General features: G+C 45.9%; 3 protein-coding genes across 4 annotated transcripts; 2 read left to right on the top strand and 1 right to left on the bottom strand.

Annotated features, from left to right (window-relative positions):
- The first annotated feature begins 6,124 nt into the window (after window positions 1-6,124).
- LOC117858712 (ribonuclease 2) lies at window positions 6,125-9,594 on the top strand. The gene is made up of 9 exons (XM_034741839.2): window positions 6,125-6,728; window positions 6,819-6,847; window positions 7,786-7,859; window positions 7,949-8,050; window positions 8,164-8,167; window positions 8,328-8,419; window positions 8,538-8,699; window positions 9,061-9,151; window positions 9,313-9,594. The coding sequence occupies exons 1-9, from the start codon at window positions 6,475-6,477 to the stop codon at window positions 9,375-9,377; spliced, it is 873 nt and encodes a 290-aa protein (XP_034597730.1). The 5' UTR covers window positions 6,125-6,474; the 3' UTR covers window positions 9,378-9,594.
- Window positions 9,595-9,787: 193 nt separating this feature from the next.
- Window positions 9,788-13,621, top strand: LOC117858713 (ribonuclease 2). Its single transcript, XM_034741840.2, has 9 exons — window positions 9,788-10,292; window positions 10,476-10,504; window positions 10,597-10,670; window positions 10,803-10,904; window positions 11,030-11,033; window positions 11,166-11,257; window positions 11,451-11,612; window positions 13,021-13,114; window positions 13,213-13,621. The coding sequence occupies exons 1-9, from the start codon at window positions 10,090-10,092 to the stop codon at window positions 13,287-13,289; spliced, it is 837 nt and encodes a 278-aa protein (XP_034597731.1). The 5' UTR covers window positions 9,788-10,089; the 3' UTR covers window positions 13,290-13,621.
- Window positions 13,622-13,923: 302 nt separating this feature from the next.
- On the bottom strand, window positions 13,924-17,514 carry LOC117858710 (uncharacterized). Of its 2 annotated transcripts, none has more exons than XM_034741836.2 (5): window positions 17,266-17,514; window positions 16,689-17,059; window positions 14,817-15,943; window positions 14,526-14,725; window positions 13,924-14,252 (listed from the first exon to the last, which is right to left on the bottom strand). In XM_034741836.2, the coding sequence occupies exons 2-4, from the start codon at window positions 17,029-17,031 to the stop codon at window positions 14,657-14,659; spliced, it is 1,539 nt and encodes a 512-aa protein (XP_034597727.1). In that variant the 5' UTR covers window positions 17,032-17,059; window positions 17,266-17,514; the 3' UTR covers window positions 13,924-14,252; window positions 14,526-14,656. The 2 variants fall into 2 exon arrangements, with proteins under 2 accessions (XP_034597727.1, XP_034597728.1); XM_034741837.1 differs by lacking the exon at window positions 17,266-17,514 and having other exon boundaries at window positions 16,689-16,811; window positions 16,904-17,044.
- Between the last annotated feature and the right edge of the window lie 909 nt (window positions 17,515-18,423).

Raw genomic sequence — 18,423 nt, 5'->3', positions numbered from 1 at the left:
GTTATCCTTTTCTTCTTCCCGTCTTCGTCTTCCTCGATTCCTCTCGATAGCCTAAGCCACGCGAGGCCCTGACGCGACACCCCACCGCCACCCACCTCCTTCCTGCTCCGGTGGCCTCTACCGCCTCCGTAGCTGCCCTTTGCCGCCGCCAACACTAACCTGTTGGGGTCTGATGCCCCCGCCACCTCCACTACCCACCGCGGCACTCCACGAACAGATGGCAGCTTGACTCCTGGTCTTGTGTGCATAGGGGGCAGCGCCCTGAATTTGCCGAACCTTGGGCTTGTAGCCTGTCTGATGTCCACAGTCGGTTTTGGATGGCCAACCAAGCGAAGAACGTACATTTTGGAGGAGCCCAAGTTTTCCAAATCAAAGTTTTTCAGGTTTGTCTTCTCGGTTCCGATGAACTGTGCACGATACGTTGAAGCTGTTGTGTATTCTCCATTGTTTGAGAATTTCCAAGTGTTGGTGTCTTACACATTTTCCCTTAGGTCGGCGTCTCAGACCGCCCTCCACAGTTGGATGAATTCGATGAAGTGCCGGATCGAAAAATTCGGGTGACGCAGGTTTACATCACGGACCTATCTGTTGCTGCTTAACACTTCCTTCAATGATTTTTTTTCTTCCTTGAAATCTTGAAAATATTTGGTGCTATATCACACGGTCTTTGTCCTTGCAGCCAGACGCTTTGCCAAAACAAAGTTCGCGCACCGTCGCCCACTGTGATTGAGGATGCTGCCGCTAATAGGAGCATGTCTGTTGTGTTGCATGGCAGGTCATGATCGTCCCAGCGTTTCTAGTCTTCCACCCAATCCTTCCACAACCAACGCAGGTGCAGTGCCTGCACGAATCTGCCGAAGCGAAGGATGCCCAAGCCCCCCAAGTCAGTTGGACGAGTTGATTTAGGCCAATTCACTTTGCACTTCGCGTCTGTTAGGACCTCGGATCCCGCCCAGAGGAATCTTCTCCTCTTGGCGTCTATTTCCTTTAGGACGCTCTTCGGCGCTCTCAAAGCCGTGAGGAAGTAGATAGCTTGTGATGTGAGGACTGACTTGACGAGCATCAATCGTCCCACGTAGTTGATATTCTTCCCATTCCATGTAGTCATTTTCGCCACTGCCTTGTCCACTAGAGGCTGAAAATCAACATGTCGAAGCCTCCTAGTGGTGAGAGGTAGACCCAAGTATTTGATGGGGGAAGTGAGACCTAAGGTTTTGAAGGATGCTATCCATGTTCAACCCTATGCATCGATTTGGGACTACCGTTGAATTGTGGAAATTGGTGTTGAGGCCTGTGGCATCACCGAAATGTGACATGATTTCGACCAAATTTGAGATATCCGCTTGTGTGGGATTGACAAAGATGGTCGTGTCGTCCGCATACATCGATACCGGGAGATCGTTTACGTGTCCTTGTAATTTGGAAAGGAGCCCTCGATCGGTGGCTAGTTTCAGGATCTTCTGTTGCGGATCAATGGCAATGAGGAACAGTAGGGGGGGTAGTGGGTCCCCTTGTCACAGTCCTCTCCCATGCTTGATAGGCCCGTTTGGCATCCCGTTGAGTAGTACTCGTGATGATGAAGTAAGCAAGAGTGCGGCCACCCAATCGCACTAGCGAGCGGGGAAACCTAGTCGTTGCATGAGGGACAAAAGGTATTCCCACCTGATGGAGTCAAAAGCCTTCGCAATGTCAAGTTTGAGCAGCAAGGCAGGACATTTACTTTGCTGGAGACGTCTAGCCATGGAGCAGAATGACATAAAATTATCGTGAATGCTACATTTTTTGATGAACGCGCTCTGGTTTTTAGATACGATTGTGTCCATGTGAGGTACGAGTCGCATTGCCAAAGCTTTTGTGATAAATTTGATGAATGAGTGAATCAGACTGATTGGGCGGAAATCAGTGATTGTGTCAGCCCCTTCTTTCTTAGGTAGCAAAATGATGTTCGCTAAGTTTAGAAGGCTCAAGTTGGCGGTCCAGAGAAGGTGAAAAGCTTTTGCTGCATTCATAACGTCATGCTTGATAATCTCCTAGCACTCTTTGAAGAATACGCCAGTGAACCCGTCCAGTCCTGGGGCTTTTTCAGCTGGCAGAAGATGAATGGCTCTTTTAATTTCCTCTTCTATGAATTGGGAGTCTAGGCCGTCGAGGTCGTGGCGTTGCAGGTTTAGCCTGTCCCAATTGATGTCGTTTTGGCATGACGGTGGTCGACGAAGGGCAGCCGTGAAATGTTCCTGAGCGACTAATGCTTTTTCTTCATGTGAGACAGCCCATCCAGAGTCCTTTTATAGTCTCTAAATGTGATTTTGCCTTTTGTGTGCATTCACTTTGCGATGGAAGAACCGCGTGTTCGCATCTCCTGCCTTGAGATTTGTTATGCGCGCAGCTTGTTTCCTTCTCACTCTTTCAATCGCAGATAGGCCTAACACCCTCCTTTTTGAGTTGGGTTCTTAGTTGTTGCTCGCCTTGGGTGAGTGATTGCAATGTCCAGACGTAGGATGACCTCCAGTGACATATACAGTTGTTGTCTTGCATTGGTATAAGGCCACTGCTCCATGCTCGCAGCGCCTGTGAGGTGTGAAGGAGTTTATGGTACAATATGTGGAAAGTCTTGTGATGTTCGGTTGGCGCATTCCGTGCATTCGTGACAATTTCTTTGAATCACGGCATTTTCATCCAAAAGTTCTCAAATTTGAAAGACCATGGCTTCCTTTCTTGCTTGAGTTTGATATCGCTGCAATGGTATTGTCTGGTTTGCGCTTGCAATTCTGATTGCCCGAATAATTGCTTCGGTGATCGCCGTTGCGATTTCTGTCTTGTTCTTTATTGTTGCTAGTATTGTTGTCACGTCCGCGATTGCAGTGTGAATCAAACCTTTCGCGCTCCTTGTCTTCTTCGTCTGCCCATGACTGAGCCATAATTTTGAGTTCTTTGATATCCGCTGGCTGGCATCTGCAAAAGTCTTGGAACATGCGTCAGTCCTAGAGACCATTTTGAAAACATTCAATTACATCTGCTTTTGAGATGTCGACAATTATAGCCTTTTTGTTGAAAAAACGGCGTAGGTAGCTGCGGAGGGACTCATCCTTTTGCTGTTTAACCTGAGCCAAGTCAATTCTGTTGCCGGGACGCTGCATAGCTCCCGCATAGTTGCTTGTAAAATCTTTCTTTAGATCAGACCATGAGTCGATGGAGTTAGGTTTCAAAGATTCGAGCCAAGTTAGTGGCGTTGGTTCCATGCATACGGGAAAGTGGATGACTTTTGTATCATCGCTTCCACGTGCAGCTTGAACTGCTAATGCGTAGCAGCGGAGCCACTGAACTGGGTCTTGTTTGCCAAGTGTTTGAATTTCTCTGGGAGAGTAGCCTGCATGATTTGTCTTGTAAAAGCAGGGAAGTGGTCATTGTCATCACCCTCAGCTTCATGTTCACGACGGCGGTTGTTGATTATATCTTGAGCATCACGATTGTGGTTTAATGTTTCTCGAAGATCACTAATGTGCGAGGGTTCTGGAATTACTCTGCGGTGGCATGGTTCTTCCGCGGAGGCTGTATGACTACCCTCAGCTGCATCTCTGTTTCATCTTGAAGCTTCGAGTACGCCCCTATGTTGTCTTGGTTCGTCATGTTGTTGGTTTGAGAGTCTTGCATTGTCTCTACTATCATCATGATGACTTGGGTTACGAGGCACGGATGGGATTGGTGTTTCTTTGTCAAGGAGTTTGTATGCGTGTTCTGCCAAGTATAACAGGGGTTCGCTGTATTTGTTTGGAGGCATTGAATGAGCGATAAGGTCGATAGAAGCGATAGCGGCAAGTGGTGTGTTATGTTCTTATGTTTGAACTGCTTTGAATGCTCTGTCGAGGTTCACAATGGGAACTCTTGCCGCTAAAAGTCGACGACGTTCCACTCTCTAATTGTTTCTTGCTCTTCTTTGAGTTCTCTGGCTGCTAGTTTCACCCTCCGGGGCGTCGGCTAATAATTCATCTTGGGAGACTTCTTCCATTTGGCGTCCCGATGAGGAGTTCTTTGGTGGTGATCGCTAGTTCCTGTTCCATCAATTGGCGAAACCATAACAAAGAGTTCTCTATTCGGAGAATAGCTTCCAGAGCTGGATGTTATGACTTCAGTGGAGCCATCTTCTTCATGGATCAGTGAGAGTGGAGTACCCTCTTGATATGGGAGGATATCCAAGTGTGCGATGAGGCGTGATTCATTGTCTTGGGCAAGGAAAGATGGCTTCATGCCAGGCTAGTAGACGAATCTGCCTCGCGGTGTTGATGTGATTACTAGGCCCCGTTGCGAACCTGATAAGGGGAGTTCTTCAAAAGAGTTCGAGTCAGAGTTGTAGTCCTCAATTGACTCTAATCTGGACCCGAGTTCAAGGAGTCGATGGTGACGCAGAGACACGATTTAGATAGATTCGGGCCGCTAGATCGCGTAATACCCTACGTCCTGTGTGTTGTATGCTTGTGTTCGATTGAACGTATTTTGAGGGGGTCCCTACCCATCCTTATATATCCAGGGAGCAAGGTTACAGGGTAGCTTTGAGTACAAGGGTACTAGTCGGACAAAACTATAGAGTTCTACTTTTAACTCGGTAGAATAGTTTCCTTGTATTCTAACTAGCCCTTCAGGAGTTCTATGTAGTCTACGTTGCCCTGTAGCGTAGTCTTCATGTCCTGAAACGTCTCGAGTACGTCCCTTTGAGTGGGTTCGTACAAACCCTCTGGTGGGTCCGAGCATGTATGGTTGATAGGTGCCCCATGGCACGACAGTGAAAGCATCGCAGGGGGGAACGACAATCGGCTGCACGGTAACGAGGATAGAAGCAGTTAAAACATCTTCCCTAGAGGTCCGTGGGGACTGGCTGCCGCACCACGCGCGCCTACCTCCGCCGTTCGCACCGCCGCCGACGTCCCTCAACGGACCACCACCCGTCCTTGTCCGGGGCTTTGAGGTCCACCTTCCTCGAGCGGTCTTCCGGGCCCACCTTCCTCGAGCGGTCTTCCGGACGTAGAACAATCCGCGACGGGCAGCCCCCAGGCACCCCCTGTGAAACAACGACTGAGGACTCCCGGCAAGTGGTGCACGGGGCCTGCAAGGTCGAGTCCATAGAGGCGCCCTTCAGCAATGCTTCGTTGAAGGAGATGGAGCGCTGTGGGAGAGGAGATAGGACGTCGTCGGAGTCAGCCGCAAGTGGAGAGTCATCATGCCATCGCTGGGCTTTAGGGCGCCCCGCCGTTCCCCGGGGAAGAAACGGAGGGGAAGATGAGGGAGGAGAGAAAAACGATGCCGAGGAAGAGGGGTTGGCCAGGCAAGGGGGAACCATGGCCTTGAGGGTGGCTGCCGGGGCCGGAGTGGACGCCGGCGTGGGGCAGGTGGAGGGACAGGTGTCAGGAAGGGGAGGGGTCGGGAGGACGAGAGCCATCCTCACTTATTCTAGTTTTTTCATGCGTTGTAACTGAAAACTATTTTCTTCTAAATACAAATGACATGCAGCTCTCCTGCATATTCCGAAAAAACGTGAATGGATCAACCTAATCATCTAAAACGAAGTGGAACTTGCACCTTAGTCACCAGTTATCACCCGTGTCAATCATCACCATCAAAATCCTTGTGTCGTTCTTATTGAGCTCTAATCATTAAACTTTACCTTCGGTTAGTGAGGCATGAGGAGAGGAATATGGTTAAAAGGGACAATTCAGGGAGCGTATGGCTCCAGGGTACTAAACTTTAGCCCTATCATATCGGATGTTTAGATACTAATTAGAAGTATTAAATATAGTTTAATTACAAAACTAATTACACAGATGGAGGTTAAATCGTGAGACGAATCTATTAAGCCTAATTAGTTCATGATTTGATAATGTAGTGCTACAGTAACCATTTGCTAATGATGGATTAATTAGACTTAATAGATTCATTTCACGAATTAGCCTAGGAGTTCTGCAATTTACCTAGCAATTAGTTTTATAATTAGTTCATATTTAATCCTCCTAATTAAGATCTGAATATCTGATGTGACCGTGACTTTAGCCCTTTAGTATCCAAACAGCTCCTCAGTTGATGTCCGTGGCTTGTTGCCACCGTTATGGTATATTGGTATGCCCGACATTTGCACCCTCCATAGATGGAAGCAAAAGGAAAGGGAAACCCAAAAGAGGAGTGCTCGTAGCTGCCGTAGCTTCGCCTAGTGTGTGTATGCTTCACGAGCACAGCAAGCCACCGATCTGCAAGCAAAAACTAATCTTCCCACGGAGGATTTACCCGATGCGAAATTATAGACTAATCGAGCCCGCCGTAATCTCATTGCTGATATCTGGCATGTTCTCCAAGCCACTCCATCCATCCCCACCATTTCAAGTCGCGATCTTGCAGCAGTTGATGGATTTGCTGCAGTATACATAGGCAGATCCAGACGCGCGCCACGAAGCCTCGATTCGTTCGGGAAGCGACGGCGGCCGCGGGGTGATGGAGACGCGGCGGCACCGGCGCGGGCGGAAGCGCCTCCTCCTCCCCCTCTCGCTGCTCTGCCTCGCCGTGCTGCTTCCGAGCGCGCTGCTGGCGCCGTCCGCCTCGGCGTCGTCGTCGCCGGAGGCGGCGGCGGCGGGTGGTAGCAGGAAGCGGCGGTGGGCGGGGTTCGACTACTACGTGCTGGCGCTCCAGTGGCCGGGCACCATCTGCCGCCAGACCAGCAATTGCTGCGACACCAATGGCTGTTGCCGGTACCATTTCGCCTGCCCTCTATCTTGGCATTGTCGCTGCTGGAACTCGATTGAGCGAGCTCATTTGGTTTTCCTTGACATTTCCTGCAGATCGAAGCCCCTTAAATGGTTCACGATTCGTAAGTCCACGCAAATCACTTGTCTTCCTCATTTGGCCGCTGCACGTGTATCTTGTGAATTTCCCATAAGCAACTATTAGATTCTCCCGTCAGTTCATTCGATTTAGATACGTGAACCATAGATGATTTTCCAAACTTTTTATTGCATATATCTGTCCTGGAGTTAAGACTACAAAAAACCACATGCTGCGTATTTAAATAAAATTGTCATATTAAGAAAAGACGCAATGCACTCAGCAATTATTTGATGGTTGCTGACTTAAAAGTGGTGGACGTTTTTGAATCTCTGAGCAGGAGTGAACGTCCTCCAAATAGTTTACCTGCCTGATCTGTTATTATGATCAGCCATTGTTTGATTTGGTTCCTGTCAGACATAAACTTCTGCTGAACTTTTTGACACCGAAATGCATTGGTGACAGTGACAGTGATAGCTTCGGTTGCAAGTTTAAAGCATGTGTATGCATTGAGGTTGCACATTAAAGTGCCATAAGACCATTTCTTCCAAGTACTAAATATCTCATATACTAAAATGGAATTGTCATATTAAGAAAAGGACTAAATAAATGCGCACAGCAATTGTTTGATCAGTTGTTGACTTGAAGTGGTCGATGTTTAGAATTTCTGAGCAGTAACAGTGAACGGCCTCCAAATAGTTTACCTGCCTGATTTGTTGTTTTGATGAGCCATTGGTTGATTTGGTTGCCATCAGACATTAACTGCTGCTGAACCTTTTTTTTACACCGAAATGTATTATTGATAGTGATAGCTTCCGCTGCAAGTTTAAAGCATGTGTATACATTGAGGTTGCACATGGGCACCAAAGTAATATTTAGACTAAGACAATTGCATCCAAGTAGTCCTGATAGCCATTTCTTTTCTTTTTTTCTTTTGAAAAAAAAGCTGATAGCCATTTCATTATCATCATTCTGTCTGAACAGATGGTCTCTGGCCACAGTACAACTATGGGGGATGGCCATCATGCTGCAGACCCGCCAGATTCAACATCAATAAGGTGCCAGCTTTGCAAAATCTTTTTTAGAACAAAATGTCTGGACTACTGCAAGTTTGCCATGTCAATGTGCTTGATTTGCTTTGCCACAGATCTTAATGCTGATGCCGATACTAGAGAAGTACTGGCCATCCCTGTACTGTGGCTCTTCATCAACCTGCTTTGGTGGAAGGGGGCCATTTTGGGTGCATGAGGTGATTGGGATTTTTTGAGATTTGACTACCAGGAAGAATGCATATGCTGAGTGCTGACCAAGGGTTTCTTTTGTTTGTGTGCATGTGCTGATGGTTTGCTGGATCTTCTCCAGTGGGGTATGCAATTTCTGAACTTGTTGGCAGAAAAAACTGTTGTGCTCAATTACTTCTTAATTTCATTAAATTAAGTAGTCCGGTTATATCTTGTTTTTTTGCAGATATAGTGTCATTCAAGATCTGTTCCTAACGTTCTACTCTATTTTATTTTTTCTGGCAGAAACTCATGGAACTTGCGCTTATCCTGAAATACAGGATGAATATGACTACTTCTCCACAGCACTTTATCTCTACAGCAAATACAATGTTACGGTTAGTTATTAAGTTATCTCATCTCAGCATGCCATGCTCTTTGCACAACAATTGTGAGATTGTTAAATTTTGCCGGTATGCTTTTACTATAGTTCTTGTTCTTGTTCTTGTCTTGCAGAAAGCCCTGAGAAAAGCACATATTCGGCCTGCAAGCAGCAGAAGATACGCTGTTGGACATATTGTTGCTGTGATTGAGTACGCATTTGGGGCAATGCCATCACTTGTTTGTAAGAATGGCTCAGTTCAAGAACTTAGGCTCTGCTTCCACAAGGATTATCAGGTAGGTAGTTTCTGTCAGTCATAGCTATATTAGTTTTTTTTTCCTTTTCCTTTTCCTTTTTTTTTTGAGATGGTACATAAAAGTTGCTGTTCCAACATTAAGTAATAACGTTTCTGGAAAATGCTAGTCCTTACATACAATACGATGAATTTAAGTCAAGTCAGTTGAAGCAGGAAGATAAACTTATGCTGCTATGGTAGTAAAGAGAAGAGCTCAGCTTTGGATCAGGAGTATAGTAGGCTTTAGCATAAGCAATTATTAACAAAGGACCATCATATAACTAAGATAAGCTTTGAAGTGGACGTATGAATGCCCCAGCTTCTAATACTGTTGATGCTCACTTGTATATCTTGTGTGGCAGCCTCGTGATTGCACGTTCGAGACCGACAAGGCAACGAACAGCAGAAGCTACTGCCCTCGCTACGTCACCTTCCCATCGTACAAACCATCCGGTGAGCTCTCATTCTATGCCCGTTGCTGCTGCCGTTGCCTGAAACCAGTTCTGAATACATGAGAAGAGAATTTTTCACCTTGGCTTTACACCGTTTCTGCTTGGAAGTACACTAATTGCCGCTGTACTGCCACTAACTGAACGCTGTGGTTATGGTTGCAGTGCTGGCCAATGCTACGGAGGGGATCATCGACCAAGCCAGTGGCGAGCTACACGCGTACGGCTGAGTAGAGTTCAGACTCTTCAGGGTTCTGAACTCCGACGAGCACCGAGTCGTGCAGAGCGACGCTACATTGATGTGTGTAAAGAAACCGCCAGCCCTGCCTGGTTCTGAATAATCTCCATTCATGAATCATGAATTCATGATCTCGCGTATGATAGGCCATTGAGATCTGGAACGTGATGTGAATAAATATCTGAAGAGAGCCCCTGACGTTTTCCCCACGAGAAGTCTCTGCCATTTGCGTGTGTTATTATACTCTGATCGTGGACTCATGAGGGTTGCTTGCTGAGTAGAGTCCTTTTTATTTCTTTCGGAAACTGCTTGATCTTTGCTATCGGCTACGGGCTATACCGGTGGTGGTTGAGATGCCCTTCGACGGCAAAGGAAAGGATTTCCCGTATCAGACCCATGTGCCACTAGGCCAAAAATGGTGTCCGGTTGCTTGTCACGCAGGGGATCTCATCTTCAGCCGTCTGCAGATTCCACAGGATGATCGCGATAAGCATAGCAACCGACGATTTTTTTACAGATAAAATCTCGGTGAATTATTCTGAATTCTGAAGTGGTCCCTGACTTGGCGGCGCGGGCCCGGTTACCAGTGATAGCGTCCCGTCTGGCCTCGTCGCCGCGCAGGGAGCAGTTGTACTGAGCTGCCGGCGCAACCGCCCCCACCGCTGCCCCCGGACAGAGAGGGAGAGGAGGAGGAGAGGGAGGCGATGGCGATGAAGACGGCGAGGAAGGCGGCGTGGGTGCTGGTGGTCTGGGCGCTGGCGGCCGCCGGCCTGGGCTCCGTCTCCGCGCGCGCGCCGCTGGGCCGCGAGGCGCAGCGCGAGTTCGACTACTTCAAGCTCTCCCTGCAGTGGCCCGGCACCATCTGCGCCTCCACCCGCTACTGCTGCGCCAGCAACGGCTGCTGCCGGTACGTGCGCCGCGCCGCGCCGCCGCGCTACCTACCAGCGGCTCTCATCACCCCCTTCCGCCATCTCATCCTCTCCTCCAATCGCCGGGAGCTTCCCCCCGTAGATTGTTTTCTGCTAGTATTTCGTTTCGGTTGATGGGAGATCTCACGCGATTCTTTTCCTTACTCCTGCTCCGCGTGCAGCTCGGAGCCGCTCCAGACGTTCACGATCCGTAAGCGCTCGCTCCGCTCGTTCGATTTGGTTCCTTCTCAGGGTGAATTCCTTATCGATTCGGTGTGAATTTCGCTTTTGTTGCTGGAGCAGATGGTCTGTGGCCGGACTACGACGACGGGACCTGGCCGGCGTGCTGCCGCCGCACCCAGTTCGAGATGGACAAGGTGCGTACTCGATTGGCTGCAGAGCGTTGCAGCTTCAGTTTAACCCTCTTGTTGCGTTTAGGTTCTGTGGGGAAGCTCTCAATGACCGTCCTGATTGATGGTCTGCTGATCTGCTTCCATAATCTCGTGTAGATATTGCCATTGAAGGAGACGCTTGACAAGTACTGGCCGTCCTTGTTCTGCTCCTCCTCTTCGACTTGCTTCAGCGGCAAAGGACCCTTCTGGGCTCACGAGGTGTGCGATTAAGATCTGACTCGTCTGTTGTGCTACTAAACTCCAAAATATGCCTCAGCTTAATCTTTCCTTTGCATGTTGTCTGGCGGCATTTTCTGCTCGATTCGTCTGTTGCTTATCTTCAGTGGGGTAATGTTCTTTTCTAGGCCTTGTGATACAAACTTTGTTTGCGAAGTAGCGTCTGACATTGTGCTCTGATTGCTCAGACGTTTCTGAGCATTGCATGACTGGATAGCCTTAACATGAAGTTTAATTTTTCAGAGAAGCATGGAACGTGCTCTGCCCCGGTGGTTCAGGATGAATTACAATATTTCACCACTGCCCTTGACCTCTACTTCAAATATAACGTTACGGTTAGTACCCGCGCTGTTGACAGACTAATCATACCATAACATTGGTTTCTTGTTAGGCTAGAGCACCTTAACATTACCTACATGGCTTTGACAAAGTAGTGCTTACAACCAGAATACCCATCTCTTAGTTTAACTTTTATAGCAAGTGTGTCGCAGGGCTCTGTCCTTTCTCTATAATAAATTTGGATTGCAGGAAATGCTGTCAAGTGGAGGTATACAGATTTCAAATGGTAAGGAATACGCACTGAGCGATGTCATCGATACCATCAAACATGCTTTTGGGGGATCACCACAAATTGTTTGCAAGAGGGGCTCAGTTGAAGAACTCAGGTTATGCTTCGACAAAGAACTGAAAGTGAGTTCCCCATTTCCCCTTGAATATCTCCCTAGAATTTGTTGCTATGAAATATTATGGTCATGGATAGAATAGAACCATCGACTCAAGACATATTACCAGCAACGCATATTTGTAAATATTGTTCCTACAGGATTGAAAGTCTCATTTGCTAAATTTTAGGGGGTGTTTGGCAACACTCCACTCCAGGAAAATTAGCTCCACTCCGCCAACTCCAAAAAACTCGCAGCCAAACACGTCTAGCTCCATCAACTCCAGCTCCACAAAAAATGTGGAGCTAGGGGTCAGATCCACGTTTTTCTTGGAGTACCTCAGGGGTGCTCCAAAAACATCAGTTTCAGACTTTCTCGTGGAGTTGGGGTTATTTACCCACCTTTGCCACTCGTTACTCAACACACCGGTTCATTTCTAATTTTTCCTTTCCGCTCATGGTCTTCGTTTCCTCCCTCTGGCCGCTGACCATGGTACCCACGCCGCCGTCTCCCGCCGGAGCCGCGCGACCCTCACCCGCCGGCGACGCGCTGGACCGTGCGCCCTCGCCCCCCTCAGCCGCGGCCACGCCGCCCCTACTCGTCGAACCTCTCCGCCCCTGCCCGCGTTGGCCGCGTGGCCCCCGCTCGTCAGACCTCGCCGCCCCCGCCTACTGGGGCCGCGCCCTCCTGCCGGTCGGAGCTGCGCCACTGTCGCCGTACTGCCCTTGCCCACCGGACCCGTGCCGCCCCCACCGGCTAGAGCACGACGCCATTGCGGCGCCCGCTGGACGGTGCGCCACCGTTGCCTGCAAGGCAGCCTCGCCCCCTTGCTGGCCAACCCAAGGAGAGGGAGAGGGAGCAGCGAGGTGGAGTGGAGATGGACGGCACCAGCAGAAGATATGGCGGGGAGGCGTGCCAGCAAACGAGAGAGAGGCTGACACGCATGCCCCGTTCGCAACGGTATAATAGACTTTTCACAACAAGCTTACTATTCTAGAGCTGGATCTATGCAACTTGCCAAACATGTGGACAACTCCAGTATTTTTATGGAGTTGGTGAAGTGGAGCTATAAAATTTGAAGTGGAGTACCGCCAAACACCCTTAAAGTGTTTCTCAATAATGTCACATCCTATGTATATATCCTCAACAACTGCTCTGGATCCTGTGAAAACAAAACGTGATAGAACCACCATCTAGAATCAGAGGACATGATTATCTGAATCATAATGATGTTCCGTGCCCGGTTAAGTTATGTTTTGTTGTGTCGGAACCTGAGCTTGCAAACTGCTTTCTCCTAGCTTCCGGTCAATATGCGTTGCATAAATTTCACTTTTAAATACTGAAAGTTCTGTTCCCCCATGTTGGATGCATATTTATTTCCAAATTTGAAGTGACGCGTATTGCATGGCAATTCTGATCTCAATTTATGTTTCCAGCCTCGTGATTGTCTTACTACTTTGACAAATGGAATTGTGTCAAGAAGAAAGCATTGCCCGCAGTACATCACCCTGCCAACATATGATCCCCTTGGTAAGTTGGCTCAATAAAAACATCTAAAGCTAGCTTTAATTGCAGATCAAACTGTGCTGGCGTATATGCTAATCCTGCTTCTCTTGGCATGACTGTAGTGCTAGCCAATTCAACTAGAGAGATCATGACACAGTTCAACGACTTCGAGGTGCCTGCAGCTCTTTACACATCCTAAGATGCAATTGTTGCAGCCGAGTATTCCATGGCTGGGACAACAAATGTCTTTAGGGCCATGGACGCATCTCTTGCGCAATTATGATAGCAAAAGGTGGTCGAGGGAGATCCAGGGAAATTAACGTCTGGGATATTCGATCATTAGTGCACTTGAAAGAGAACTGTACTCTTTAAAGAGAATCGTACCTTTTCAGTCTGGAAATTTACCGGTTTTATGTAACCTTGAAGTTCGGATATATGTCATTGTATATACACATTCAGTAGCTGGACGGTGTCGTTGTTCTTGGTTTCTGGTGCCAGGTTTCAATGTTCAAACAATCAGTGTTGATTTCAGCGCACTGTCACGAATTGCCAAATTGCAAAATCAAAATTGTATTATGAGGTAAGATTTTTTTCAAGTGACAAAATAGATGAACAAACTCAGAACAATGCTGTGTCATCTTCACTTCTGTCATCTCGCTTGCAGCATGTCACGAATAGTTTGACGCCCGACATGTCTTACGATACATGCAAGGAGAGAAAATGCCTGAATTCCTGGGGACTGCAAGCAGTGCAGATAATAAGCCGTAAAATGCCCGGATTCCCAGGAACTGCAGCCAATGCAGATTCCCAGCTCATACTGGAGAACCAAACAGTTATAGCTGTAAGCGTGTATAATCCCAGTAGGGTGGTCAAATTCACAGCTACAATCCAGCACATATCCTTGTATTAAAGGTGTAGTTGAAATTTTATGGAAAGTCACTAGCATTGTACAGTACAATTACAGACTATTTTTGTTTTCAGTAGTCAATATCTGTAATCTCAGCAACCACCACCAAAGTCCAAATGGGTTTCAAGGAAATGCCTGGATCCTTCAATGTTATGCAGCCAAAAATCTTCTATTGGTGTCAACTTAAGTAAGCCAAACTAAAGAGAGTTGGTACTGGATCTCATGCAGCACTCTGCAACTCTAGAATGCAAGAATCTGCAAAAACATTGACAAATATGAGCATACTTTAAACTGAAGTAAATAGAGCAAATGCATCTTTTATAGTTGTAACATGACAGAGAAAAAGATGACTGTGAAAGGCACTGCACCCATTTCACAACCACCACGAGCCTACAGATTATATAGTATGCATAACAATAGAATTACAACACTCTGCATAGGATATTTAGTTTTTTATAAAAAAAAACACTCTGCATAGGAAATGAATTCATGGTATGTAACATCAAAGCATAGGAAATTAACACTCACCATCAGAATACATCCATCACCAAAATATTGCAGATTTGATGCGGAAATGCCTGCTATACAACTCCATGCTCCAATATGTTGCCGCCTGAAAAGGTAGCAGGATTGCCATACTACCCATGATGTGATGAGAATCATCTAAAGCAAGCCCACTTTACCCATGTCGTGAAATAATACGTAGAAAGGTGATCCGGTATGTCTGCCTGCAGGAGCACATAGTGTAAAAAATAAAAGTTAAGAAGAGTAATTCAATGACTACTGATACGGTATTCAGCAACAAAGAAGGTAACATACAATGTCCCAAGAAGCAGAGAAGCCATCAGTTGAGAGGTGCCAGCTTCCACGCTGTGATTCAACACTGTTCTTTACATTGGAAGATTCAAGTTCAAGCAGTTCATCAAGCTTGTCCTCATCAGACTCGTATCTACGCCGCTTCCTCCTCCTATTCTTCTTTCTCCTTTTATGACTGCTCCCAACAAGATCCTCATCATCAGTATCAGGCATATGTGAAATTGAGAACGCATTGTTCTGAACCAATGAGTACTCATCATCCTTGCGAAATTGTATTTTGTTATCAGAGAACAAAGATTCACAAGAATTTCCTGATTTGCATTCTTTTGATAAATCACAGAAAATTACCCAGGACTGAATACCTATCCACTTAAGTCCATCAGGAAATTCTGTCTCCATGAATTCCTTCATAAGAGCAAAATGATCAGCATCAGTTAAATGATTTACACCCTTCAAAAGCTCTTCCATTTGTCCCCGTTCTTCATCTTGTTCTTCATCGTTCATGAGGCGCCAAAGTTGTCTACCCTTGGCAATGACACAGTTCAATAAGACAAGATCATCAAGAGATATGTGATCACAATGTGCTGATAAAAGAACCTCAAGCCAACAGCATGGGAATTTCAATTCCTTGCACTGCAAAGTAGTATTGATGAGCTTCCCTAAAGATTTTAAGAAATCAAGAAGCCTTTGCTCGTCCAGATGAATGAGAAGATGTTGGGAGAGAGAGGAAAACTGCTCATCCATCAAAAATTCTTCAACTAAATGCCATGCATCTTTGCAATTCTCCTCGTACATCAAGTATAAAAATTGATCTACAAAATATTCTGCATCAATTTGCAGTATTTCACCATCTTTAATAGAATCAGAAAGCTCATCAGAGGACCAGAAGTCTGGGACATACTCCAAGAAATTCTCCACTGTCTTCAGAACATCAAGATCACTGAAATAATGAGGCTTAGTAGCAACAACAGCAGGAGACTGCCCATGCTTTCCTTTCCACTCAAGTTCTTCCCAGCACATATCACGATTTATAAATGCAAACTGAGAAATTGCCTTAGCACCCTTTTTATGTGTGGATTCACCAGTAACAGCAAAATGACCGAACCACTGCATTATCCGCTTCGGGTTTCCTGCAGATATTAAAAGAGGGCATGTAAGCAATGAAAGCAGTTCCAACTAGCATATGAACAAATTCTTGCTACATTGCAACAGTTCAACAGAGGAAAAAATGTTGCGCTTATTTGCTTATAACTTGACTAAGGGGGGCTTCTTAAGTGGCCAGGACAAAGGGGCACACAGCTTCCCTTTTAGTGAAGCGTATTCAGGACAAAAGGACAATACTAAGTTTGCTGTGGACTGACAGTAAGCAGATGTAATAGTCATATGTAAGTAATCGCAAGAAATTTCATGATAAGCTCCAGAACTACACCACATTCAGAGATGAAGATTGTATCTAATGAAAAGAATATGATGCAGTTGAAACTGAAATACCATTTCAATCCTTCTAGTACATGGAAGTGTGTTACTAATTTATATTGTACTATGATATCCCATTTACATGACACAAACACTGAAGTAATGTTAAATGGTAGTATATGATTTACAACATAATAAATCTGAGTGCAAGGCGATGTTATACTCCTTAGAACCAGCACAAGTTCAAATTGAGATGCACATCTTGCATTACAATGTACGAAGAAGCTGAGCAGATGGTTTAGCCGCTTTTATGCAACTAATGAATTAGGGACATATTCTGTAGACTTTTTAACAAATTTGTGCCAGGTAGAACAATTGGTGGACTGCAGAAATCAAAAGAAAGAAAACCCAGATCTATGTGAGTAACAGAAAAATATTTCGAATTCCTAGTGAAATTACCTCGGAAGAACTCCTCCAGTATATGGCCATTTTTTGCTAGAATAGACCCAGCCTTCTTGGGCTTCTTATCAAAAATCATCCGCAGCAGGCGGGCAGCAACATCTCGCCTGGAATTCTGCATCTCTAAGAGATCGAGAAACAGGTTCCGCTGGTCATGGCGACTGAGGGAATGGACCAACGAGACAGTGCTGCACAGCCACAGCCGAGCTTCATACCTGCCTGCTGACTTTATAATTGACTTGATTATGGATTCAACATTGCTAAGAAGAGATCTCCTCGCCTCCACAGCAGCTGTATTAACACTACCACCTTCTGCCGGCACATGCAAAAAGAGCTGAACCATCTTCAAAGTGAAATTCGCCACCAGGAATCTGAAGTAACAACAAGCAAAGGTATTAAGCAAATGGAATGAATTAACTATCGGCAGAACTAGCAAAATCGTAGAACCAGTGTTCGTGTGACGCTTGAGCCACAAAGGCGCTTCACTAGCTTACAGGGATAGAGATTCGTGTTTAATTTTTGGAAGCTCACTTGATTCTAGTGGGGAAATCCATCTGAACGAGTTAGGGTTCCTTACCTACAAAAGGAATCAACCCCGAGTCGAGATGGATCTCTACTTCACGCCAATCAAACACCGGCTATCAAACATTGGTAAAGGGAGGGAGCAGGAGGTGAAGAAGCAAGCGCCAGGTAGAAGCGCGTAAGAGCTATTGTAGTGGCTTGCGTGGTGGAGCCGTGGAGTTGCCGTCGGCGACCTCGCGGGCGGGGGCGGGCGAAGAAGAGGGAGAGGGGGTCTCGGAGAGTATGCCTTCCGGAGATAACCAACTCATCTTTAATATTTTTTTAAAACGAACCCATCTTTAGTATTCATATTAATTACAACATTTTTTTAACATTTTCATCGACATCTTTATTACCAACATTTCTTGATGTTAGCCAGCATTTTTTACATGTACCAGTATTTTTCTTTAACTTTTTTTACATTCACCAACATCATTGCTCAACTATTTTTTGCATGCACCAACTTTTTTTTTACGTTCACCAACATTTTTTGCTCAATATTCTATTGAAATTCACCAACTTTTTTAGTAAATAATGTTAAGATAATTCATCAAAAATTTTGATTTTTAAAAATACAACAAAACATAGTCATCTCATTTTATAGTATTAATTCCAACAGATAGGTTCACTCGGATTTTAAATTGGATACATGGTTTAAGAGAAAAAGATCATTCAAAGATTAGAGTTTGCTTAGATTCCAATCCTCCTCCCTCCACTCACGTCACAACACGTGTCCTCACCATGTACTATTGGCTCCTCTATGGGGACGTTTGGATACCAGGGCTAAACTTTAGCCCTGTCACATCGGATGTTCAGATACTAATTAGGAGGACTAAACATAAGCTAATTACAAAACTAATTGCAGAACCCATAGGCTAAATCATGAGACGAATCTATTAAGCCTAATTAATCCATCATTAGCGAATGGTTACTGTAGCACCACATTATCAAATCATGAACTAATTAGGCTTAATAGATTCGTCTCGTGATTTAGCCTAGAGGTTGTGTAATTAGTTTTGTAGTTAGTCTAGGTTTAATACTCCTAATGAGTGTCCAAACATTCTATGTGACGGAGGCTAAAATTTAACCTCCTCCTTCCAAACACACCATGTGGTGCAGTTGCCGGTGCAATTATTATCTAGATGCAATCTCAACAGGTCACATAGTGTTGCAC

Source organism: Setaria viridis, chromosome 5 (genome assembly GCF_005286985.2).
Source record: "Setaria viridis chromosome 5, Setaria_viridis_v4.0, whole genome shotgun sequence".
In the NCBI taxonomy this organism is placed as follows: Eukaryota; Viridiplantae; Streptophyta; class Magnoliopsida; order Poales; family Poaceae; genus Setaria; species Setaria viridis.
This window is presented reverse-complemented; position numbering and strand designations above follow the sequence as displayed.